The 23,215-nt window shown below is 38.0% G+C and overlaps 1 protein-coding gene across 1 annotated transcript; it reads left to right on the top strand.

Moving 5' to 3' along the window:
* Positions 1-686: 686 nt before the first annotated feature.
* farsa (phenylalanyl-tRNA synthetase subunit alpha) lies at positions 687-22,675 on the top strand. The gene is made up of 13 exons (XM_022664990.2): positions 687-877; positions 4,157-4,294; positions 4,374-4,472; positions 6,163-6,281; positions 10,116-10,208; positions 13,870-13,998; positions 14,259-14,374; positions 15,582-15,666; positions 15,778-15,877; positions 17,491-17,659; positions 17,853-17,930; positions 18,927-19,041; positions 20,601-22,675. The coding sequence occupies exons 1-13, from the start codon at positions 731-733 to the stop codon at positions 20,704-20,706; spliced, it is 1,494 nt and encodes a 497-aa protein (XP_022520711.2). The 5' UTR covers positions 687-730; the 3' UTR covers positions 20,707-22,675.
* Positions 22,676-23,215: the final 540 nt, after the last annotated feature.

Consider the following 23,215-nt stretch of genomic DNA (forward strand, 5'->3'; position numbering starts at 1 on the left):
AAATGCAGTTTGAGACCTGCTGTCTGACCGAACTGACATTTATCAGTCAATCAAAAACAGCACTTTAGCCACAAGATATTTTTACTGCCTAGGCATGAGCTGTGAAATACAAAAAAGTTATATACAATAATGTTAATAATATTAATAATTATATTTATGTATGTGTACATACAGATCTGAAACAAAAAAACAAGACACCACTTAAAAATGCTGAGTTTCTGATCACAAGCCATCAATCCAAGCTGAACTGCTTACATTTTTGCACCAGGAGTGTAAAGCATAAACGTTATCCAAGAGCAGAGTGTAAGACTGGTGGAGGAGAACATGATGCCAAAATGCATGAAAACTAAAGGGTTATTTCACCAAATATTGATTTCTAAACTCTTAAAACTTTAGGAATACGAACTTGTTTTCTTTGCATTATTTGAGGTCTGAAAGCTCTGCATCTTTTTTGTTGTTTTTTCAGCCGTTTCTTATTTTCTGCAAATAAATGCTCTAAATGACAATATTTTGCATGTATGTATATATATATATATATATATATATATATATATATATATATATATATATATATATATATATATATATATATTTTTTTTTTTTTTTTTTTACAGCAGCAGCGCTTGTATTGATTGGATTGGTTGGTTTAGTGTAGCCCCGCCCCCGCGGTCTGTCGTCAGTTCCGCTCTCTCTCTCAGTGTGAGTGAGTGCTAGGCTAGCAGGGATCAGCATGGCGGACAGCGGGCTGCTGGAGTCGCTGCTGCGGCTGGTGGAGAAGGTGGACGGCGGGTTAGACAGCCAGGACGCGGTGGGAGAGCTTGGCGTGGAGCACCAGGCGGTGGTCGGGGCGGTGAAGAGCCTGCAGGCGCTGGGGGAGGTGAGTGAGCGGCGGCTGTTAGCTATGCTGTGCTAAGCTAGGCTAAGCTAAGCGGCTGTGTGGAGCAGGACTGATGCAACAGCAGCGCCGGACTGATTCATCCTCAGCGTGTCTCTCTTCACTAACTCTGTTTATTAAAATACAGACTGTTTATAGTCTGTATTATCTGTGTATTAAATATACTGAACACCACATGTCTCCCAAATGTGTGTAGAATCCGTTTAATGACTGTTTCTCTAATGAATGGAGGAGAATTGTATTAGTTGTTAACTAGTGGATTTACCAGGCGTTAGCATCTCCAGTAACTGCTAGAGTTGTCACGATACCTGCCTCAATATCTCAATACCGATACTAAAACGACACCTGTCTCAATATGTCAATACCTGAACAGAAACGATACCTGCTTCAATATCTCAATACCGATACTCAAACAAGAACATTAGCTATAGGTTTTTGGACTTTCTTTGATAGTTAATGTTTTATTTTAACCAAATCTTTAACCAGATCTCTCTACTTAATACACCTTTGTTGCTATTCCTGCTATGATAATTACACTATCAACTTATTGTACCCTAAATTTAAGTGGTGACATGGTCTGTTGTTTATTTATATATTTATTAACATATATAACAGTAAACAGTATTTTAGCCAGTCATGCAATAATGACCAAACAGTGATCTAATGCTTGTCTTTAAAATTGTATAATTGCTTTCTTATGCTTTTCTGTTTTCATTATGTAAGTGATAGAGACACACAGAAAAAGAAGAGAAGAGAGAGGAGGTAGTAGAGAATGTAAAAGCCAGTAAAGTTTGTTTCCTAACTTGTTGGTCAGTTAATCATGCTGCGTTTAGTTAATTATGCTGCGTTTGGACTTTGGGCTATGTAAGGGAACGAGTTAGCCTTACCCTGCGTTCACACTGGAAAGCGACAGGCGACCATTCATTTCCTATGGCAGGGCGCGATTTGTCGCCGCGACACGCGAGAGGCGACAAGCGACAGAGCGACAAGCGACACGGAGATGAATTTTTCTCAACTTTATGCAAATGAGTTATGACACGGTGAAGCGACATTCTAACCCGATTGGCTCCTAGCTTTTCTTTGGACCAATCACAAACAAGGCGGTTCGACGTCCTCAAGCTCCTGCTCTCTGAATTTCTAGTTTCTTTCCCGGTTCTTTCTGTTGAACGGGGTGGACCCACATCAGTCTGTGGGAACGGCTGCGTTTCCAGCGCAGTTAAATCACAGAAACGCACAAGAGTCCAGCAAGTTTGGGAGTTATAGCTGGAGAATAAAGTGGCCAAGTGATTCCTTTTTTGTGCCTTTTTTCTTGTCGGAGGCTGGACCATGATAAACGCGGGCGTTGAGCTTGACACGCCCACAAGCGACAAACGCTGGGCGACACAAGCGACTCGTCGCGTTCCAGTGTGAACGCAGGGTTAGCCAGCACATCCAACTGGTAGGGGTGTGACGAGATATCGTGCCACGAGATCTCGCGAGATTAAATGTGACGATATTTCTCGTCAAGCTGAAACCTGTCTCGCGGGAGAAAAGAAATAATGTTTAATGTGGACTTTTTAAGAGGGATCTGGCAACCCAGTAGCAGCGAGTTTGAGAGTAGCTCTCAGCAGAAGAGGAAAATTCGGGCATTTGTATAGAACGGAGGTCACTAATGGGCGGACCGCGGTACGGACCCAAACGTTGTCCAATGCGGACCCAAACCGATAAACTACTGAGAAGGATTTAATTGTGCGGCGCAGTAAACTCACAGACCAATCACGTGTGGGGTAAGATCACCAAACGCTCTCTTCAGTCAATCAGATCTATGCAGATGCGGTAAGGAAAAAATAATTCTTCTTCTTCTTCTATATTTTTACATCATTCAGTTCAAACAACCTTACAGGATATAGCACTTAATTATTTAATATAATTAAATACCCCTTATATAGAAGATGCTACTTTTAAGTTGTATGTCTGGCTGCATTTTGGCTCCAGTGGAAACAATAAACGGTAACAGAGTGACCAACAAGATACAAACCATATATAAATACTGTGAGTAAATCTACACGTGACTGTTTCATAGGCAGCTGTACTAATCTCTTAGCTCTGTACTGTATTAAAAAAAGCATGTTCTGTCTCTGTTTGCACTTCAAGCATAGTCTTAATATGACTGGTTATGGTTCTGAATAGTTAAATTACAAGAAATTTAGGAGAAAAAACACAAACCATAGACTTAATATGACTGGTTGTGGTTTGCACTTATTGTTTGCACTATATAAGACCAAGAAAAGTTTTATTTTAATTTTTTATTCTTATTTCTATTCCTTATAGAATCAATGTGTGAAAGAAACCAGTCTGTTAAGTTTGCGGTATATGATTTTGTCCAAAAAAAAAAAAAAGTTTTCTTTACAATGTAATTTTTAAATCTCGTCTCGTTATCGTGAACCCAATATTGTGTCTCGTCTCGTCTCGTGGTATTAGTGTCTCGTCACACCCCTACCAACTGGAAATAGTAAATAACGCTGACTATCTAGGTAACAACTATCAACTCAGTCATTTAGAATAGCAGATTACTGAAAGTATGTTACAAAGAGCAACCAGCCGATTATCTAAACAAATGTCAAAAATCGGTCAGATTAATCGTCCAGCCAATATTACAGTCCATCACTGTAGTGGATTTAGCTAGTGTTAGCATATCCAGTAGTTTGTTCTTAGTATTGTCATAATATTAAAATTATGACTTTGGATACAATACCTGCCTCAATATCTCAACATTGGTTCTGGAACGATACCACAGCAAAAACTGAAACATCAGAAATTAATGCAATATCAGAGAAGGAAGTAAATATTATCTGTTTCTAACCATCTCAACTAATGTGGTGATGATGAGTATTCTTAATTTCAAGAAAGAACATAATTTTTTATTTTTTTATTTCTTTGGTTAGTTAACTTTATATTTGCTCCTAGATCTGACTCACTGTTTAATAACACCCATAACACCCAGTGCATGTCGTCAGTGCTTCACTGGTTAGAGGTGTTGCTCCTTTGGTCTGCACAGGTTCTTTTGCAGATCTGTTTAGATGTATCCATGGGGTTGCTCTGACTTCACAAGCAACAAAATACGTTTAATGGTTATCCTGAATGATTGATTGTTTTTGTAGGGATTCTGAGCTGGTTGAAGCCAGTTTGAAATATTGGCCAAATTGGCCAATGGCGGTTGTTTATTTTCTGCAGTAAATGTGTATTACTGTTAATCTGTATCCCTGTACCTGACCCTCACAGGTGATTGAGGCGACGCAGCGTTCCTCCAAACACTGGGAGCTGACCGGAGAGGGGAGAGAGATATCTGAGCAGGGGAGCCACGAGGCCCGTGTGTTTAATGCCATTCCTGAAGAGGGTCTGCCCCAGAGCCAGCTCATGGTGAGAAACAGGAAAACTCTGTTTTTTCTTTCTTTCTTTGATTGAATGATAAAACTGACCTGCTCTCCCTCTCCTGTAGAAACTGCCCAGTGGTAAAGTGGGCTTCAGCAAGGCCATGTCCAACAAATGGATCCGCCTGGATAAAGCTCACGAAGGAGGCCCTCGTGTTTTCAGAACGGTGAGTTTAAACTTTTTCCTGATCTGTTTTTTATCTTCTGATCCTCTGAATGCTGAGATATTTATGTTTTATATAATTAATGCAGCCACACAGTTCAGATAAGATGGGATGCTGATTAATACTAAAGTAACATCACTTTATTTATAGTAACAGTTTATATAATTAGATATTCTGGACTGATATAGTCCAGTCTGACTAGCCTACCTGACTATACAGCTCCTAGTTCCTGTAATCTCCGGAGACCCAGACTTTTGCTTTGTGTGAAATTTTAATTTCTCCTAGCTATTTGAGATTAGTAGGACCTAATAAATGTAAAAACTAATAGTTGTTGGTTCCTACAATCTTAGCTTTCATTTAGTTGGATTCTTACTACTTTTATAATAGGAGGACAAATTGTGAAAAGATGTTCTTTAGAATATGGTTAAAAATGATCAAATACTATGAGAAATAGGGCGTATACATATAGATGTATATAGAAGTTTGAAGTGCTTATTGAGTTTTATATAGCTGTTATTATTTGTATGTTTTATCATTGACAAATAGTAGCTTTAAATGTGTATCATGATATAAGACATTGAGGTGCTATTGTAACCTCTATGCAGTTTTATACCTGTTTTTTTCTTGTATGTGTGTATTTAGCTTAATTGTGGCATTGTTGCACATTGAAAAAACTTTGCTGTAGCTTCCTGTTATTGCTAAAATGTGTCAAAAGCATACGCCATATGAAGCTAGACATGTTATTGTACATAAATAAATTGTTTACAATAAAAAATAGGAGGGAATTTTTACCTGCCTCATGTTTCTGTCTGGACTGGCTGTAGAAACTATAGGTTGGGATTCCTGTCATGCTGTTTTCAATCAGTTGAGTGTAATGTTGTCATGTGACCGCTAGATAGTATGAGCAGCGTCTCCATGCAATGTTAGAGTCAATGTTTAAAAAAAAAAAAAAAAAGAAGTGTCATGGTGAAGAGATGCAGAAATGTAATGTTCACATATGAGAACACATGGTGTCAAGAGGTTAAAACACTGCGTTCTAATCACTCTTGATCGCCTACTATAAATGCATAAGCCCTATCCGGACAGGATTAGTTTCTCAGGGGTTCTGGGGTAATTTTCTCTTTTATGGGGGGTCCTCTGTGATTTTATTCCCGTCCAGAATGACCATGTATATGTTTTTCTCAGACGTCCTCTGAGATAAAAAAAATTACAGGCTGAATTATCTACTGTTTTTTTTTTCTGAACTCCCGTTCAGATGCACATCTCTGAGTTTCTTCTCTTCGTCTCTTTTTTCAATTGCAGTCCGGAGGCAAGAGTTTTATCACTGCGTAGAAGTGTGAAATATTTTTCACCGACATCCCCCTGAGAAACTAATCCTGTCCAGATAGGGCTTTACAGTGTGGTGATAATTTAAGCTGGTTAAAATCTCTTATAGAAGTGTTGTCTGGCCAAGACTAAGCAATAGTTTATTGTTCTGTAGCATATGTGTATTAGTAATGCCACCATGAGGAAGGCAGAGGGCGCTCTGCTACAACAAATACAATGCTGCCTAGTGGATCTGAATTTTTAAAGTCAGCATCTTATCCAATAAAAAATGTTAGGATTTACCTCCAGCCCTGAGTCTAGTTTGAATAGGCACAACCATAGTTTAATAAATTAATCTTATTATAAAGCTGTTGTTTTTTTCCATAAGGTGGAGAGTATTGAAGACACGGTGAGGGAGAAGCTGCAGCTGGTGAAGAATGGCAAGTCCTCTCAGCTGGAGGAGAAGGAGAAGAATGAGCTGAAGAAACGCAAACTGCTCTCAGAAGTGTAAGAAAAGCATCTTTTTAAATTATTTGGAATTGATAATACATCTTTTGCACTTTTTCTTCGCTGAAAGCATCATATAGAATAATATAAGAATAGAGACTTTGGGTACAGTATATAATCATAGTAATAATAGTGATAAGTGATATTACTCTCTTGTTTAGGATGCTTTCACACCTGCCTTAGTTGGGTCAGAACCAAAGTAGACCCATTCCATCCATCCATCTATCCATTAATATGCTTATTCATTTATCCATCCATCCATATGCTCATCCCTCCAATCCTCTATTTGTCTATCCACCCACCTCCGTTCGTCTATCTGTCCATCCTTCCGTCCACTCACCTCCATCCATCCCTCCATCAACCCACCTCTATCCAGCCATCCTTTCATCCACCTATCCATCCTTCCATCCACCCACCTCCATCCACCCTTCCGTCCATCCACCCGCCTGCCCACCCATCCATCTTTCCATCCATCTTTCCATCCACCCCCTTTATAAGAGAAATACATTTTTAATTATTCTTGGAGAGATGGGACAGTAGGACATTTTTTGGAAGTTGATACCACCTGTTAAAATGTTGCTGCTGTTCATTGTCATGGAAACAGATACACAAATGATTAAGATCGTTTTCATATATTGTATAAAAAGTCAATAACGTAATTATAGGGTCCTACCTGGAACAACTGTGCTTTCTCTGTGCTGTGGATCAGATGATGAGGTCTCATGGGAAGTTGCGGTGACTTGGTTCTTTGTTGTTTTCCAGCAGATGGCACTGTATTCTTAATAAGTAGAGATAAATTGCACATCCTTTACTGAGAACACACTTCTTTTTGTTTGTTATTTATTTAGAACAGGGATGGGCAACTGGCGGCCCGGGGGCCGCACACGGCCCTCGTCATCACTCAGTGCGGCCCGCGAATAGATCAAAAATAATTTCATAATTTCATAATAAAAAAAAAAAAAAAAAAAAAACGTAATTCTACTTTTGACCGCTAGAGGGCGCTGCCAAACAACCACGAAAATTGACATTGACATCCAGTCCATTGTGAGCCAGCAGGCCAAACCACAGCTCTCTCATTAGCTTCAATAAATGTTGGGCCTCTGTGGTCTAGTTTTCTGCTATTATTGAATGAGCTATTTGCAATCAGTTTTTAAATCTTTTTTGTTCTTTGTTATAAATGAGTTCAAATGCCTTTTGCACTTTTATAAGCAAATGTTTTGTCCTTGTTGCTTATGAAGGACTTGTTATAATGAACTTATTTTACACAGAGGAACTACTGTATTTGCAATCAGTTTTTTAAGCAAACTTTTTGTTCTTTGATATGAAGGACTTCCTTTTTGCACTTTTTTTAAGCAAACGGTTTGTCTTTTGCCGTATTAAAATGCATTAAAATGCAGAAAATAGTTGTTGATAAATGTTGGTGCTGTAAACATACAGATATAAATTCATATAAAATTTGTTCTTATTGAAAATCATTTGTAGCGTTTTTCATATTCAATTATTTGAAGTGCGAGGTCATGTGGCCCTCCAATGGTCATGCTGAAAAAAATGTGGCCCTCTCCATCATGGAAGTTGCCCATCCCTGATTTAGAACATGCATGCATGCATACATACATACATACATTCGGATTTCATTCAGACTTTTTTTGAGATACACCTGTATCTCACTGTATTTTTTTGTTTGTTTTAATTGTATATTTAAGCACTTTATGGATTGCTGCTTTTTTAGTTTTGTTAGTTTTTACACTGTGCGTCAACACAAATGAATAATTTTATAATAATAATTTTAGATTATTAAATATCTAAAAAAAAAAAAATGGAGCATATTATGTAATTCTGTTGGACTTTTGAACGAATGTTCAGGATTAGAGTCTTCCTTATCTTCTGCAGCGGCTGTTATTGTTATTATTTCCGCAGTGATTTTCTTCAGCTTTAAGGGAGCAGCAGTGTTTGTACTCATTTTAAATGACATTGTGCGTGTGGCTATCTTTGCGTGTGTGTGTGTGTGTGGCCGCCCTAAATGGCCGAGCTCCAGCGGAGGAGCTTTGCTCGGCATTAGTGAATCTTTTTTTAATATCATAAATGGATGCTGTGCAGCGCGGAGGCCTCGCGAGGTCAGACGGGTAGCCCAGCCGATTTCTCCTCATATCCAGTTTATTCACATCAGAACTGATCAGTGTCTTACATCAGCGCTCGACTCTGAGCTAAATCCCCCTCAGAGGAGCGAGGGCTGGGTCTGCTGTGTGAATATTAGGATTAGAGGAGACTTAGCTGAGCGTATCTGATGTTTATTGGAAGAATTTGTGTTTTCCTGTTCTTACCGTGCGTTAAGAACTCTCTGAGGATTGACTTTAATATTAATCTCCTGTATGTGTTCATAATATTCAGCGAGATTTCATAATATAGGTCGTCCATCAGTAGGTGTTTTAGTATCACACCCTACAGGAAGCGTGCTGTGATGCTCATAGCTATCTTGCACCCCTCCATCAGTCTATATTCACGCCTTTCATCTGGGTCGTTTAAATAGCTGAATAAATCTGAATATATCTACGACCTCTGGAATCTTTTGGTGAATTCCTGCTGTTCCTGTAAATTACCTGCTTGTGCACTTTCACTCTGTGAACACCTGGACACCTCCAGCTAGCTGCGCTGTTAAAATAGCAATCCGCCAAAGTCAGAGCGCACCTGTCTCTTAAAGTAAATGCAAGTAACCCACTGATTGGTTTATCCTACGCTATGCCCAAAACACTTCCATCTCATTGAGATGCAAATGTTAACAGAAATTAGATATTCAACCATATTTTGATCAGAAGTCCAAATAAAATGAAGTAATAGTCCAGATAAAGTAAAATACTCAGTGTTTTTTGTTTGAGTGTGTTTAAATACAATTTGTCATGGGGCTTTTATTATGAAACACAAAATTGCAGATTAGGCATCATAGCTATCAACTAACTGATGATGGAAACTGTACTCTGAGCTAAATTAAAGGCTGATGTTTAATAGCAGATGGATGATAGCATGGATGATGGCTAGATTCGTAGGTTCTGTGGTTTGATATGTATGTTATGTGGATTATGGCTGTAGTTCACCTAAAGTCTTTAATTATAATTAATATAGTTGTAATTAATGCAACTAATGCTAATTAATGCTAGCTAACAACTGAAGTCAATCGTCACAATTTTCACACCTGTACTTAGTTTCTATGGTCGGGATCAGTTAATGCGCACCAATAAACCATGCAAGCTCATTCTCTCCTCTGATTGGTCAGAGCTGTGTGACGTGGGAAATATAGCAAGAAGATTCTGTGCTTTAAAACAGTGTTTTTAACAGGACCTGCGCTGTTGTACATATATACATGTAATAAATGTGAGTCGTGTGACTGTGAGCAGTGAATGCAGCACAGTCCATGCGTGTAAACAGCATGGAGCAGCAGAGATGTTTGCGAACGTTTGTTCACGGCTGTGGTAATTAGCATTTTCTGGGTAATATATCAGATTAAACTGCACTTTATCAGCAGTTTATCTCAAATAAAAGCAGTATATTTAATAGCTGGGTCAGATTGAGACCGGATCACGTTCTCACCACAAACAAAACCGCTCAAGAGTTTGTTTGGAACCGAACAGAGACCAGCAAGTGGAGGTTGTTTCGATTGCTGTTTTCACACCTGCTTAATCAAACCAGTGTCTGTTTTAACCAGACCAAACAGCGCCTTTCTAAGCACCAAAGGACAAATCAAATTTTGTGCCTAAAATGCTGTTACAGTATTTATTTACATGTCCAAAATGTCCACAATTACAATACATCATGTGTTTAATATACTATTATCTGTTTCAGAACAATCAAGTCCTACTGGATCACCAAAGGCAGAAACTTCAGCACCACCATCACCAAACAGGAGACAGAACTCACCCCAGAGATGATAGCCAGGTGAGCCGGCACCTCAGATACACCCACTCTCAGACTCCTGTTACCTCACACGCCCTCCTCCTGTATTAGAATCTATTATTACTGCAGTGTAAGAGCTCTCCTGCTGATTACTGTGTTTGTTTTTATGGAGTATGTCATCAGATTAATGGAAATTATTATATCAGTCTATCATTATATATTTCCCCAACTACCCACTATAAGGTGCATCGTATTATAAGGCACACTGAACATCTATTTTCTGGTCTATTTTCATTTCATACAAGGCACGCTTGATTTATAAGGCGCATTTTAAAAGACACTATAAGGAACTTCTTAGCTAAGATAAGTAAACAAAACTTTAATAAAAAAAGACTTTCTTTTAAAGTAAAACAAGTGCTGGATGTTAAACTACACAGATTTCTCTCCTGAAAACAGTTTATTTGGGTGAGTAAAGCGCTTCAGTTTATTTACAGTAAGCTTAGATTCCCAAATTTCTTCAGCACTAAGGATGGAGCATTAGCATTAACAGCTAACTGCTAGCACTACACTAAGGAACACTGAGTGTTCCGGTAAGCAAGGGCGATATTAGCTAGCGGTTTGTCCCATGTAGCTTGTTTTAACACAGTAAACGCACAGACTACAGTCCGATATACTCACCTCTGACTAGTGAAATTGCGAGCACGGTTAGCAGGTAATGCTAATGCTGCTCCAGCAGTGCTAGCCGGGGCTAGCAGCAGGCTACAAGCCAATAATACTCAACTTTGAACGGAGAAATAGCGGTTAGCGGAAATAGCAGCTAATGCTAATGCTACTCCAGCCCCAGTGCTGTACTTCAGCAGAGGGGCTTTACTCCTACTTAAAACCTGACTGGTAGAATTCATACATAAGGCGCACTGACGATTTTTGGGAAAATGAAAGGATTTTAAGTGCACAGTATAGTGCAAAAAATCTGGTATTTTGCTTTATCCAGACATGATTGTGATTAAACAATATTATTGTTATTTAAGACCATTTTATGTCATTGATGCAGTGATATCATAGCATAATAATGTTTCCTTTTACAGAGCAGTGAACATTTAAAGGTGTCTAAACTCCTAGATTTTAGCTGACTCCACCCTCAGCTCAAATATTTTACAAAAGGCTAAAAAATGGGAGGCGTAGTTTGGGAGGAGCACTGGGTGATGTATGGGTTTAGAGGCAGGGCAGGAGGGAGAGCGAGCTGATTGGCTGAGTTGCAGCAGCAGCAGTGTGCCTCTGATAGCGGTGAGACTCAGATGATGATTGGACGTCAGCAAGGGGGTGGGGTATTATTGATTACACACAAAAACCTCATTCTTACCTATACGTATATGTGAAGGCACTGCAGAGGCAGAAATGACCACAAATAAAAGCATTTTTATAGGTTAGGATACATTTATAAGAATTTTAAGCAGGGCTGATATGTTTCATTACTTCAAAGGAACACATTTAAGCTACTAATGGAAAAAAATATTGTTTATGGTGAAGAGGCTCTTGGGTTGATCTGATTTTGCTCACAGTCTGGTCGTATGTAGGCTGGGTCACGTTTGTCCCGACAGGCCTGTGTCCTGAACCCAGCTGTTTTATAGGTGCAACAGTGCGGGCGGACCCTGGTCATGTCCAGGTCAGCCTGTTCCAGAGAGTGAGAGCTGGACGGGGTCATTAACGTGTCAAATTAGAAAGACGGCTGCATTTGTGAAAGCACGGCAGACCATTTGGCAGATTTGATTGCAGCTGTTGCTGGAGGCTGATCTAATATGAGCTCCGAAGCTCCGTCTGTAAATGTGAAATGAGGGTGTCGGTCTGAGAGCTACAGGGGCAACAAGTTCAACTGAAAATCAGCTCTGAAATTAATCTGAGGCATACAGTACCAGTCAAAAGCCTTTATTTATTTATTTTTGTTTTTTTACATTATAAAATTAATATTAAAGACTGTTAAAGCTATACAGGAACACATAAAGAATTATTTTGTTAAACAAACCAGAATATGTTTTATACTTCAGATTCATCGTAGCACATTTATCTTTAAGGACAGATCTGTACACTCTGTAAGGCGCTCTTAAAATCCTTTAATTTTATAATCCCTTATAATCCGGTGCGTCTTATGTATGAATTCTACCAGTCAGGTTGGAAGGAGCAGTAAAGCCACACAGAAGTTTCAGTTTAGTTCTCGAGCCATAGAGACTGGAGCAGCATTAGCATTAGCCACTAACTGCTAGATCCTTGTTCAGAGTTGAGTATTATCGGCCTGTAGTCTGCTTCTAACCCCGGCTAGCATTGCTGGAGCAGCATTAGCATTAATCGCTAAGCGCTAGCTCTTTTGCTGACCTATGGCGAGTACATTGGACTGTAGTCTGCGTATTTACCGTGTTAAAACAAGCTACATGGGACAAACCGCTAGCTAATATCACCCTAGTTTAGCAGAACACTCAGTGTTCCTTAATGTAGTGCTGTCGGGCAGCAGTTAGCCGCTAATGCTAATACTCCATCCTTAGTGCTGGATAAATTTGTGAGTCTAAGCTTACTGTAAATAAACAGAAGCGCTTATAAAACCCAAACAAGCAGTTTTCAGGAGAGAATTCTTTGTAGAAATGTGCTAATAGTCCTTTTTTGTATTACAGTTTTGTTTACTTAGCTTACCTTTACTTAACTTAGTTAGATACCCCCCACCATCGCCAAGCAGTGGCAAGACCTGCTAAATTTAGAAGTTCCTTATAATGTCTCTTAGAATGCGCCTTATAATCCAGTGTGCCTTTTGTATGAAAATAGACCAGAAAATAGACCTTTATTAATAGTGCACCTTATAATCCGGTGTGCCTTATTGTGCTAAAAAATACAGTATATTAATCTCAGTGTCTTCATGAGGGAGAGTCTGGAATAGTTTTCTCAGCGTCTTGAAGGAAGGAGTTTCTGGAGGTGCTGAACAATAGTTGCTGCATTTCCTTCATGCTGTGGTAGCTCCAGCTCCTCACAATTAAATCACCTCAAATCACCATCTCAGTTCATCAGGTTTAGATCAGGGGATTAGAGTGGAGGACTAATCTAATTTTTACTCATTTTTACTGTGTACTACTTAATTCCATATGTGTAACTTAGCTGTTTTCATGTGTGTGCCGTATTTTTTGTACTATAAGGTGCACTTAAAATCCTTTAATTTTCCCAAAAATTGACAGTGTGCCTCATAATCTGTTGCTCGTTATGTATAAATTGTACAAGTCATGTATTAAAGAGCAGTAAAGCCACTCTGCTGAAGTACAGAGTTATACAGGAGTTTCAGTAAAGTTTCTCCAGCACCAAGGCTGGAGCAGTGTTAGCATTAGCTGCTAACCGCAGCGTTAACTCTTTCGCTGTTCAGAGCTGAGTATATTTGGGACTAACCTCTAGCTAATAGCGCCCTACCTTACCAGAACACTAAGGGTTCCTCAGTGTAGGGCTATTGGGCGGCATTTACTAGTGCTTAGCACAGCTAACCGTGGCTTAAAATGCGCCTTATAATCTGGTGCACCTTGTGTATGAAAATAGACCAGAAAATAGATGTTCATTGATAGCGCGCCTTATAATACAGTGTGGTAGTAAATTAAATAAAGAAATGAAGATTAACATTGAATGTAGCAATTATCGCTAATGCACAGCCCTAATCTGCATATTTCTCTCTTTGTTTCAGTGGGAGCTGGAGGGACAAGAAGTTTAAGCCCTATAACTTCGAGGCGATGGGTGTGGCTCCAGACTCGGGTCACCTGCACCCTCTGATGAAAGTGCGGACGCAGTTCAGACAGATCTTTCTGGAGATGGGGTCAGTTCTGTTCATATCTGACAGCTTTTATTATATTACTGCACTGATTGATTATGATCTACTGTTTAACAGCAGAATTTGAAGCAGAATTGGAGATTATTATGCATTCAGAATACATCCAACAGTGTCATTTAACCAACTTTAAACCTGTAAAGCCACATTGGGTTCACTGACTAAGGCTAAATAAAATAATAATATAATTATGATCTGGAAAATCAGTCCATGTCTCTCATATACAGAATTTCTGTCTCTCATTGTAGGTTCACCGAAATGCCCACCAATAACTTCATTGAGAGCTCCTTCTGGAACTTCGACTCTCTGTTCCAACCCCAGCAGCATCCGGCCAGAGACCAGCACGATACCTTCTTCATGTCTGGTAACAAATCTCTCAACTTGACCTGTTTGCATTAGAGCTGCATCTTTAATTGTATCTTTATCATATTTGTGATATGAAATTCAACGAAAGATAAATCAATAAAGTAACATTTGCAAGAATTTCTACAGCTTCAAAATATAGAATAACAGCTCTGTCCTGGCTCAGCATTGTGCTCCAGATGTATTTATTTCTTAAAGAAAAAAAAATCACAATATATAAATTATATTACTATATTTTTTTGTGTTTTTGTGCCAACGATATTCTTGGCAATATGACAAAACATAGATTTTTTTAAAGAAATTGCAAGAGTACCGTATTTTTCGCACTATTAAGCACACTAAACACAATAAACGCCTATTATTACGAATTATAAGGCACATTTCTGTAAAGCGAAGCCAAGTTAGGTAAACAAAACTGAAAAGAAAAAAAAAAAAAACATTTCAGACGAGTCAGAGCTACACTAGCGGAACCCCGAGTGTTCCGGTAAGCCAGGGCAATATTATCTCACGGTTCTTCCCACGAAGCTTGTTTAAACATGGTAAATTCAGGCTACAGTCTGATATACTCACCTCTGAACGGTGAAAGAGCTAGCGCTGTGGTTAGCGGCTAATGCTAATGTTGCTCCAGCAGTGCTAGGTGGAGTTATCAGCAGGCTACAGGCCGAAAATACTCACCTCTCAATGGCCATGGAGCTACTGCTTAGCAGCTAATGCTAATGCTGCTCCAGTCCTGGTACTGGAGAACTAAACTGAATTATATGGAACACTGATGATTTTTGGAAATAATTAAAGGATTTTAAGTTTTGTAGTGCGAAAAATACGGTATACTACTGCAGTAAAATAAGTATGTGGTTTATGTAGTTAGTATAAATATAACAGTTTTATACATTTAGCAGATTTGTGTAAAACCATTATAATGTAATAAAAAAAACATATATATATATATATATATATATATATATATATATATATATATATATATATATATATATATATATAAATAAAATAGAATAAAGTAACCACAATCAGAACTACCACAGAACTAAAGTTGTAATTGGATGCATTTTCTGATAGTGTGTTTATCAGGCATGTTCACTTATAAGTAATTAATAGTCTGTACTATTTTAAAGGTGATTAATAACCTTTTTTAGATTTTGAACGCTCTGTAAGACTCTGAGCTGACAAAAGTTCTTCCCCAAACATTTCAGATCCAGCACTGGCTCGTGAGTTTCCTCAGGACTACCTGGAAAGGGTGAAGAAGGTCCACTCTGAAGGAGGATATGGGTCACAGGGGTAAGATGGTATAGAGCTAATAAAGACACAAACACACACTGAAGAACGCTGAAAAATCCATATACAATAAGTCCTTTTCCCTTTTTCTGCGTTTTTCTTTTGCCTGATCAGGTACAAGTATGACTGGAAGATTGAAGAAGCTCAGAAGAACCTCCTCCGGACACACACCACCGCCGTGAGCGCTCGCATGCTCTACAAACTAGCACAGCAGGTAAACCCACACACTGACTGAGTTTGATCTTTTAGATAAAAAATAAATAATGTCCCTGTAATCTAAAACACTTAAAAATGTAGGTTGTACAAGTGTTTTCTGTTCTGTGAAATTTAGGTGTGTCCTGAATTTCTTGCCTTTAATTTCTTTACTAGAGTCTCTACTGTACTCTGAAGGAGAATCTGTTATCTAACCAAATGCCCAAGTTACTTGTAGGATGAGACACATTCAATTTCCTTCCAGTTACTTCTGGAAAAGTTAAAACTTTTGGTTTTCTTAGAATTAAGCACTAGTTTTAGATCATAAAGTGAGACTTGCAACTGTTCGAAGGCAACCTGTGACTCAACAACAGCCTGATTTTATTTCATTTACTGCAAGCATGCTGCTACTGCTTTATTTTTTCTTGCACTCAAATGTTGACCTTGCACTTGCTATATTGATTCAATTTAATTTCATATATAAATGACATTGGGAGGTTATAAAATATAGATTATCGTTTTCTGCGCGCTATATGGTGCTCTTAAAATCCTTTTAATTTCACCAAAAATCATCAGTGCGCCTTATAATCCAGTGTGTCGTATGTATGAATTTTATTAATCAGGTATTAAGGAGCAGTAAAGCCGCTCCACTGAAGTACAGAGTTATACAGGAGTTTCAGTTTAGTTCCCAGCACCGAGTAGCATTAGCATTATCCGCATACCGATGTTTCCTCGTTCAGAGTTGAGTATTATTGGCCTGTAGCCTTCTGCTAACCCCGACTAGCACTGCTGGAGCTGGGGTTAGGAGCAGTTAATGCTAATAATGCTCCAGCCTTAGTGCTGGAGAAATTTGGTGATCTAAGTTTACTCTAAATAAACAGAAGCGCTTTAATCACCCAAATACACAGTTTTCAGGAGAGAAATCTGTGTAGATTAACATCCAGCACTCATTTAACTTTAAAAGAAAGTCTATTTTTATAACAGTTTTGTTTACTTAGCTTGGCTTACCTTTACTTAACTTAGTTAGTTACCCCCCCAAACCACCACCAAGCAGCAAGACCTGCTAAATTAGAAGTTCCTTATTGTAGTCTCTGTATGAAAATAGACCACAAAATAGACGTTCATTGATGGTGCGCTGTATAGTGTGAAAAATACGGTACAGATATTGTACTTTAAAGGTAACAAGCAGTCATCCTGTAGAAATCCTGTCTGTACAGAAGAAAAATATGCCTGAAGATGCATCGATAATAATTGTATAATTGCATCACAGACCACTAAATAGCAATCAAATTGAAGGTGCCTTGGGATTCCCACCTTTTCTCTCACATTTTAAGCTTTTATAAGCTTTTAAGTTCTTCTCTAAACAGGACAGACTGTTCTGCCACCGTCTCACCCTGCTTTCACACCAGCAGGTGAAAGAACGAAAAGCAACCGGAGAGATTTAGCTAGTGTTTTTTTTATTATTTTTTTTTTTTATTTAGTGACAGTCAGAAAGTTTATTGGTTTGGTCTGTTCAACACATTTTTCTTTTACTTATTTCTTCCCTCTGTTAAAGGGACTTAACTCACACAACTGCACGTTAAAGTTCTTTCCAAACACACAAAAATTATTTTTCTCTCTCTCTCTCTCTCTCAGGAGAAGTTCACACCAGTCAAGTACTTCTCTATAGACAGAGTTTTTCGCAACGAGACCCTGGATGCCACTCACCTGGCTGAGTTCCATCAGATCGAGGGCTTGGTGATCGACTACGGTCTTACTCTAGGAGACCTCATGGGGGTCCTGCACCAGTTCTTCATGAAACTGGGTGAGAAGGAGAACATATTGCATGTGATGCTTAATTTTCCGACACTTAACTTTGTGCTAAGAGGTTTTTAGGAAACCCAGGCTTGATTAGTGACATTGCTAGATTTGATCTTTTGACATTTTGCATGAGAACTCACGAGCATTTTAAACAAAATCAATATTTAATCAATATTCAATAATTATTTTATTTCTAGGAATCACTAAGTTGCGTTTCAAGCCCGCCTACAACCCCTACACTGAACCTAGCATGGAAGTCTTCAGTTATCATGAAGGTAAGCATGACTGAAATTGATTTTTTTTTTTTTTGGTCTTTATAGCTTTACACATGCATTTCTGGACAAGCTGAGAGATGCAGGAAAATATGGCTATGGTTACACAGCATTTGCCAAACACTACTCTCCCTAAGTATTTGTCTTAGTCGAGTATCAACATGATTTTGTAGCTGATATTTTAGATTTTTTGGATAGAAGGTTTCACGGTAAATCACAGTATTTTTATTAATTAATTTATTTATTAATTTATTTATTTACTATAGGGCTTTACTATAGGTATGTGACTTACTGTACTGTTAGGAGTACATATAATATCACACATTAAGGCTTTAAATTAAGGCTTTGATTACTATTTTATTTACTTTGTTCCACAAAAATACATAATATACGAAGAAATCAGACTTCATCAACAGAAAATCTTCTAAAGAATGTAAACAACAGACCTAATAAAGAAATAAACCAACAACTTTAACACGGCTTCTTTTACAAAACTAAATATTTTTGAAAAGTTCCATAAACACTATAAATAAACCTAAAATACTTAATGTAGTATTTAAACGAGATTTTTCAAAAGCTCTCTTGCACAAGTAAGTACTATGTTATTATTGAAGCCATTACAGGCATTACAGTGTTAAAATCAGCCACAATTTCCTTTTTTCTCCAGTAAACAAATACATTTTATTTAGTGTGCATTAAAATTATTCTTTAAGCTACAGTATTAATATACTTAAACAGGGATATAGTTACTTCCTCGTATTCAGAGTCACTGCAGTATGTTAGCTTGTTATGCTAACTGGTTAGCGTGCTTCTTTGTCGGCGCTGTTCTACATTGTGTGCTGTTCTATACAGCGCTCTGCAGCGCCTCTAGGGGTATGGTGGTATGGTAAAAATGCATAGCATAAGAACCCGGTATACCACCCGGCACTAAGTTTAAATTGACTGATTGTTGGACACGTTCTCACCACGTTCTCTCCCGTTTACTCCCGCTTCTTCCAGGACTAAAGAAATGGGTGGAAGTCGGTAACTCTGGGGTCTTCAGGCCTGAGATGCTCCTGCCTATGGGTTTGCCTGAGGACGTGTCTGTCATTGCCTGGGGGCTGTCCTTAGAGCGGTGAGTAGATGCCGAGTAGATGCTCAGCACATGCCTGTCTGGCAGTGTCGATGGCAAAAAAAACACAATGAGTCAATTTGTGGGTTTGTATCATGAATATTAACTGTCAGATTAGATTCCATACATTTTCTTTTTGCCTGTACACCCATGCTTAGCGATGTCGTCATCAAACAGCTAAAGGGGTTGTGCCGAATTCAGTTTCTCTGCCAGAATCTGACTGAAAAGTTTGGACAGGCCTTAAATTCAATGTATTTTTTTTATTTTAATAAATTGTGCATTGTAGATTAGAACTAAAGTAATTCAAACTATCAACAAAACAGTTTTAAAAGAAACCAGAATATGTTTTACATTTTAGATTCTTCAAAGTAGCAACTCTTGCTTAGATAGAGAAAGTTTTGATCATCCTGGCCAGATTTTTTAGTCAGCTTTATGAGGTAGAGTCACCTGGAATTCAGGCTTTCAGTTAACAGCTGTGCTGAACTCATCAAGAGTTAATTACCCAAATTTCTTGCCCTCTTAGGGCCAGCACTATTTTCACACCAGCACTATTTGGTCTGGTTAAAATGGACTCTGGTTTGATTAAGCAGGTGTGAAAACAGTAATTGCACTCAAAGCAGATCAAAAGAACTGGGCCGAGACCTTCTAGAGATAATGGTCTCGGTCTGGTTTCAAGCGGTCCGCTTGTGGTGAGAACGTGATCTGGTCTCAATCCAACAAAGCTATTAGATATAATCCTTTTATTTGAGCTAACCTGCTGATAAGGTGCAGTTTAATCTGATATATAAACCAGGTAAGGCTAATTACCACAGCTATGAACAAACACTGTCTTTACTGCTCCATGCTGTTTACACACAGCCTGCATGGTCTGTGCTGTGTTCACAGCTCACAGCCGTGCGACTCTGTTTACTACAAACTCATCAGCTGATTTGGACAATAGACACCAACTGCAGGTGTGAAAACCCATTAATGTGTTTAAGAGAATCAGTTGTAAAGTAGTGAAGAGGTAGAGTTACAGGTATACAGTGAATAGTGAATATTTATTTAGTAATATTCTAATTCATATTATGAGAAGCAACAACTACACAACTAAATAAAGAATAAAAAATGACTAAGAAATTAAGGTCAGTCTAATCTGAAACATTTCAACATTTCCTGAAATCTTCTCAAGTGCAGCCATCGCAAAGACAATCACAAACATTACGATGATGAAACTGGCACTTATGTATGGAGGACCAAAAATGACATAAGTATAAATAAATAAATGCACACACAAATGTAGAAATAAATATACAAACAAATAAATGAATTAATAAAAATGCACATATAAATGTATTTATTTATTTATTCATCTACATGTGCATTTATTTATATATTTATTCATTTCAACATTTATATGTGCATTTATACTTATATTTTTATACTTATGTCATTGTTGGTTCTCCATACTCATCAGGACCGCCACAGGAAAGAAAGAGCAAGAATTACCTCTGTTGCTCAGGATAAGTTTGTCAAAGTTAACAGCACTTTTAAGACTGTATTTTTTTGTTTTTTAATTACAGGCCCACCATGATCAAATACGGCATCAACAACATCCGTGAGCTGGTGGGGCACAAAGTGAACCTGCAGATGGTGTATGACAGTCCGGTGTGCCGCCTGGACTCTTAACGTGGACTCAGGGACCCTTAAGCCCGTCTCTTCAGGACCCTTTCATACTCAGACCTCATGAATTCAATAAGCATTCTGGATTGGTCCACGCTGTTATGCTCTGTGTATTCCTCACCAAAAACTCTCAGATACTCTACTCAATCATCTGCCTGTGTCCCAGTGATGGAGGAACTGAGTCTGATAGACATGTAGGATGATGTAAGGAAGCATGCAGAAGCGGTGAGATCTGCAATCAGTGTGAGGTGATGCTTGTCTGTGTATGTAAGATGGTTTGTTTGCATTGTTACAGCATGCTTTTTGGTTTATTGGCACAGAAAGTTATGAAGTAGTAATATTGTTACCCTTAAAGGAGAACTCCTGGGTGTAAAATGGACTCTTGTTGTAGTAATACATGATAAAAAGTACTTACCTTTGATTTAATAGCCCATCTCCTCTCTTGCAGCTGTCTGAGATCCAGTCATTTTATCATTATATACAAAGGCCATATCGGGGCATATTTTGCCCGATAAATGGCTTTTTACACCGTTATCCAGCTCAAAGTAGCTCCAGGCTACAGTCCAAAAATATTCACCTCTAAACAGGGAAATAGCAAGTGCAGTTAGCGGGTAATGCTAATGCTGCTCCAGCAGTGCTAGCTGCTATCTTAGGAGCATGCTACAGTCCGATAATACTCACCTCTAAATAGGGAAATGGATGTTAGCACTTGCCATTAATACCTTAATACCTGATTGGTCGATTTTTGGGAAAATAAACTGATTTTAAGTGCGCCTTATAGTGCGAAAATGACGGTAGGTCAATTTCTCTGTGACGCAATTTAATTACAATAAATAAAAGACAAAATGATACAACAAAAATATATCATTTTGCTGTGGGATGCATCAAACATTTAGCAGCTGAAAATTTGCTAAATAAAGCACTTTTGGTGTATCACTGATTAAGTTAAGTTGATAATCAACAATGATAAATGATTATGATAATTTGACATATTGCAGTGTTTCCTCCAATATTTTTTTCATTCAGCAGTGGTAGCACTTTACTAGATTCCAAGACACAGCCAAAAAAAAAAAACTGTTTAATTTTAGTGTAATTTATGACTTTTGGACTTTGGAAATGTTCATAAAATGCAAAAATTCCAATATTACAATACAGACAGTTGGAGTAATCAGGTTTTACACAATTTATTGACGTCTTATTGACACTTTATTCAGAAGAAACACCCTCAGGGGCTCTATTAAAAAGGAGAAGCTGATCAATGAACTGATTCTATTAGATTATAATAAATTTAGGCTCCATTCAAATGTTGTCAGCTTGCAATACCACAACGTCTTCAATATAGACACGTCCTCAGTCTTCAGTGCTCTCATTTCAGCACTTCGTTACTTGTTACTCGGCGTGGTCCGGTGTGCGGCAGCCTTTCCACAGGTGCACTGTCTCAACCAACAGATCTGCATATCGTCGCTGTCCAACACTTATCTACAAAAAAGCAACTTTACAGGGGAGAGAAAAAACCTTGTAAACTTTTAATGGAAGATAATGTATTTCTATTGGTCCGTTTATCAAAAAATGGTGGCACAGTGTAAGGGACAGTTTGTCTGTTCAAATTATGTAGTAAACTAAAAATCGACAAAAATGGAAATACTTGTTTTTCATTGAACAGCGACGATTTACTCTGAAATAGAGTTCAGTAGAATTTAGTAGAGTTAGCTACTAGTATTCACCCAATCCAATCCTGCCAAATACAGCCTCCAACAGTGGTCTATACAGTAAGTTCCATTTATCACTGATCTAGCCATGATATATTTAATAAAGTACTACTTTTGCTGTCTTGTCTGTCACAAAAATATCAGAAATGAAAAATATTGTTCTTACTCTGGGCTTATCATCGCAATTCATAATGCAACTGAACCATTTTAAAGGGAAATATTCAGAAGATAGAAAAATATTAAATTAAAACATTTCAAATGATCAATGTGAATTGCTGACTCCTTTTTTTATTTTTATTTTTCTGGGGATGCGTTCGAATATTTTGGAAAAAGAAATGTAAACCTACAAAATAGGCCCACAACAAGAATGGAGAGCCGAGAAATTACATGTTTAAGTTCATTTTTAAATGCTGCTATCAAATGTAATTAAATAAAGCGTTCAGCGTCACTCATCACGCTTTACGTTTAGTTTACTCAGCTGTACAGGACTAGGATGGTAATGTTCGTTGAGCTAACCTAGCATTAGCATTGTTGCTAAGTTACATCTACGACTAAACTGTCATTCCTGGATAGCTAGCTAAATGTTTGGGTATAATAGCACTGCTTGAAATCAAATTATGATTAGAATAGCACCATTTTAAAGAAAACTATTCAGAACATAAATGTTAAATTAAAACATTTGAAATAATCAATGTGAGACGCTAGCTGCTTTTTTACTTTTTTTTTTCTTCTGGGGATGCGTCAAATATTTAGTAAACAAAATTATTTAGCCTAAAAAATATTTTTTCAGCAGTGGTGGCAGGCCC

The sequence above is a fragment of the Astyanax mexicanus genome, chromosome 19 (genome assembly GCF_023375975.1).
Source record: "Astyanax mexicanus isolate ESR-SI-001 chromosome 19, AstMex3_surface, whole genome shotgun sequence".
Classification (NCBI taxonomy): domain Eukaryota; kingdom Metazoa; phylum Chordata; class Actinopteri; order Characiformes; family Acestrorhamphidae; genus Astyanax; species Astyanax mexicanus.

What these genes read in the sequence shown, in the direction of transcription:
- farsa (XM_022664990.2), top strand. Translation starts at nt 731, where the DNA reads ATGGCGGACAGCGGGCTGCTGGAGTCGCTGCTGCGGCTGGTGGAGAAG. An exon ending in TCTACAAACTAGCACAGCAG is followed by an intron (nt 15,878 to 17,490) that starts GTAAACCCACAC and finishes TCTCTCTCTCAG; the next exon opens with GAGAAGTTCACACCAGTCAA. An exon ending in AGTCTTCAGTTATCATGAAG is followed by an intron (nt 17,931 to 18,926) that starts GTAAGCATGACT and finishes CGCTTCTTCCAG; the next exon opens with GACTAAAGAAATGGGTGGAA.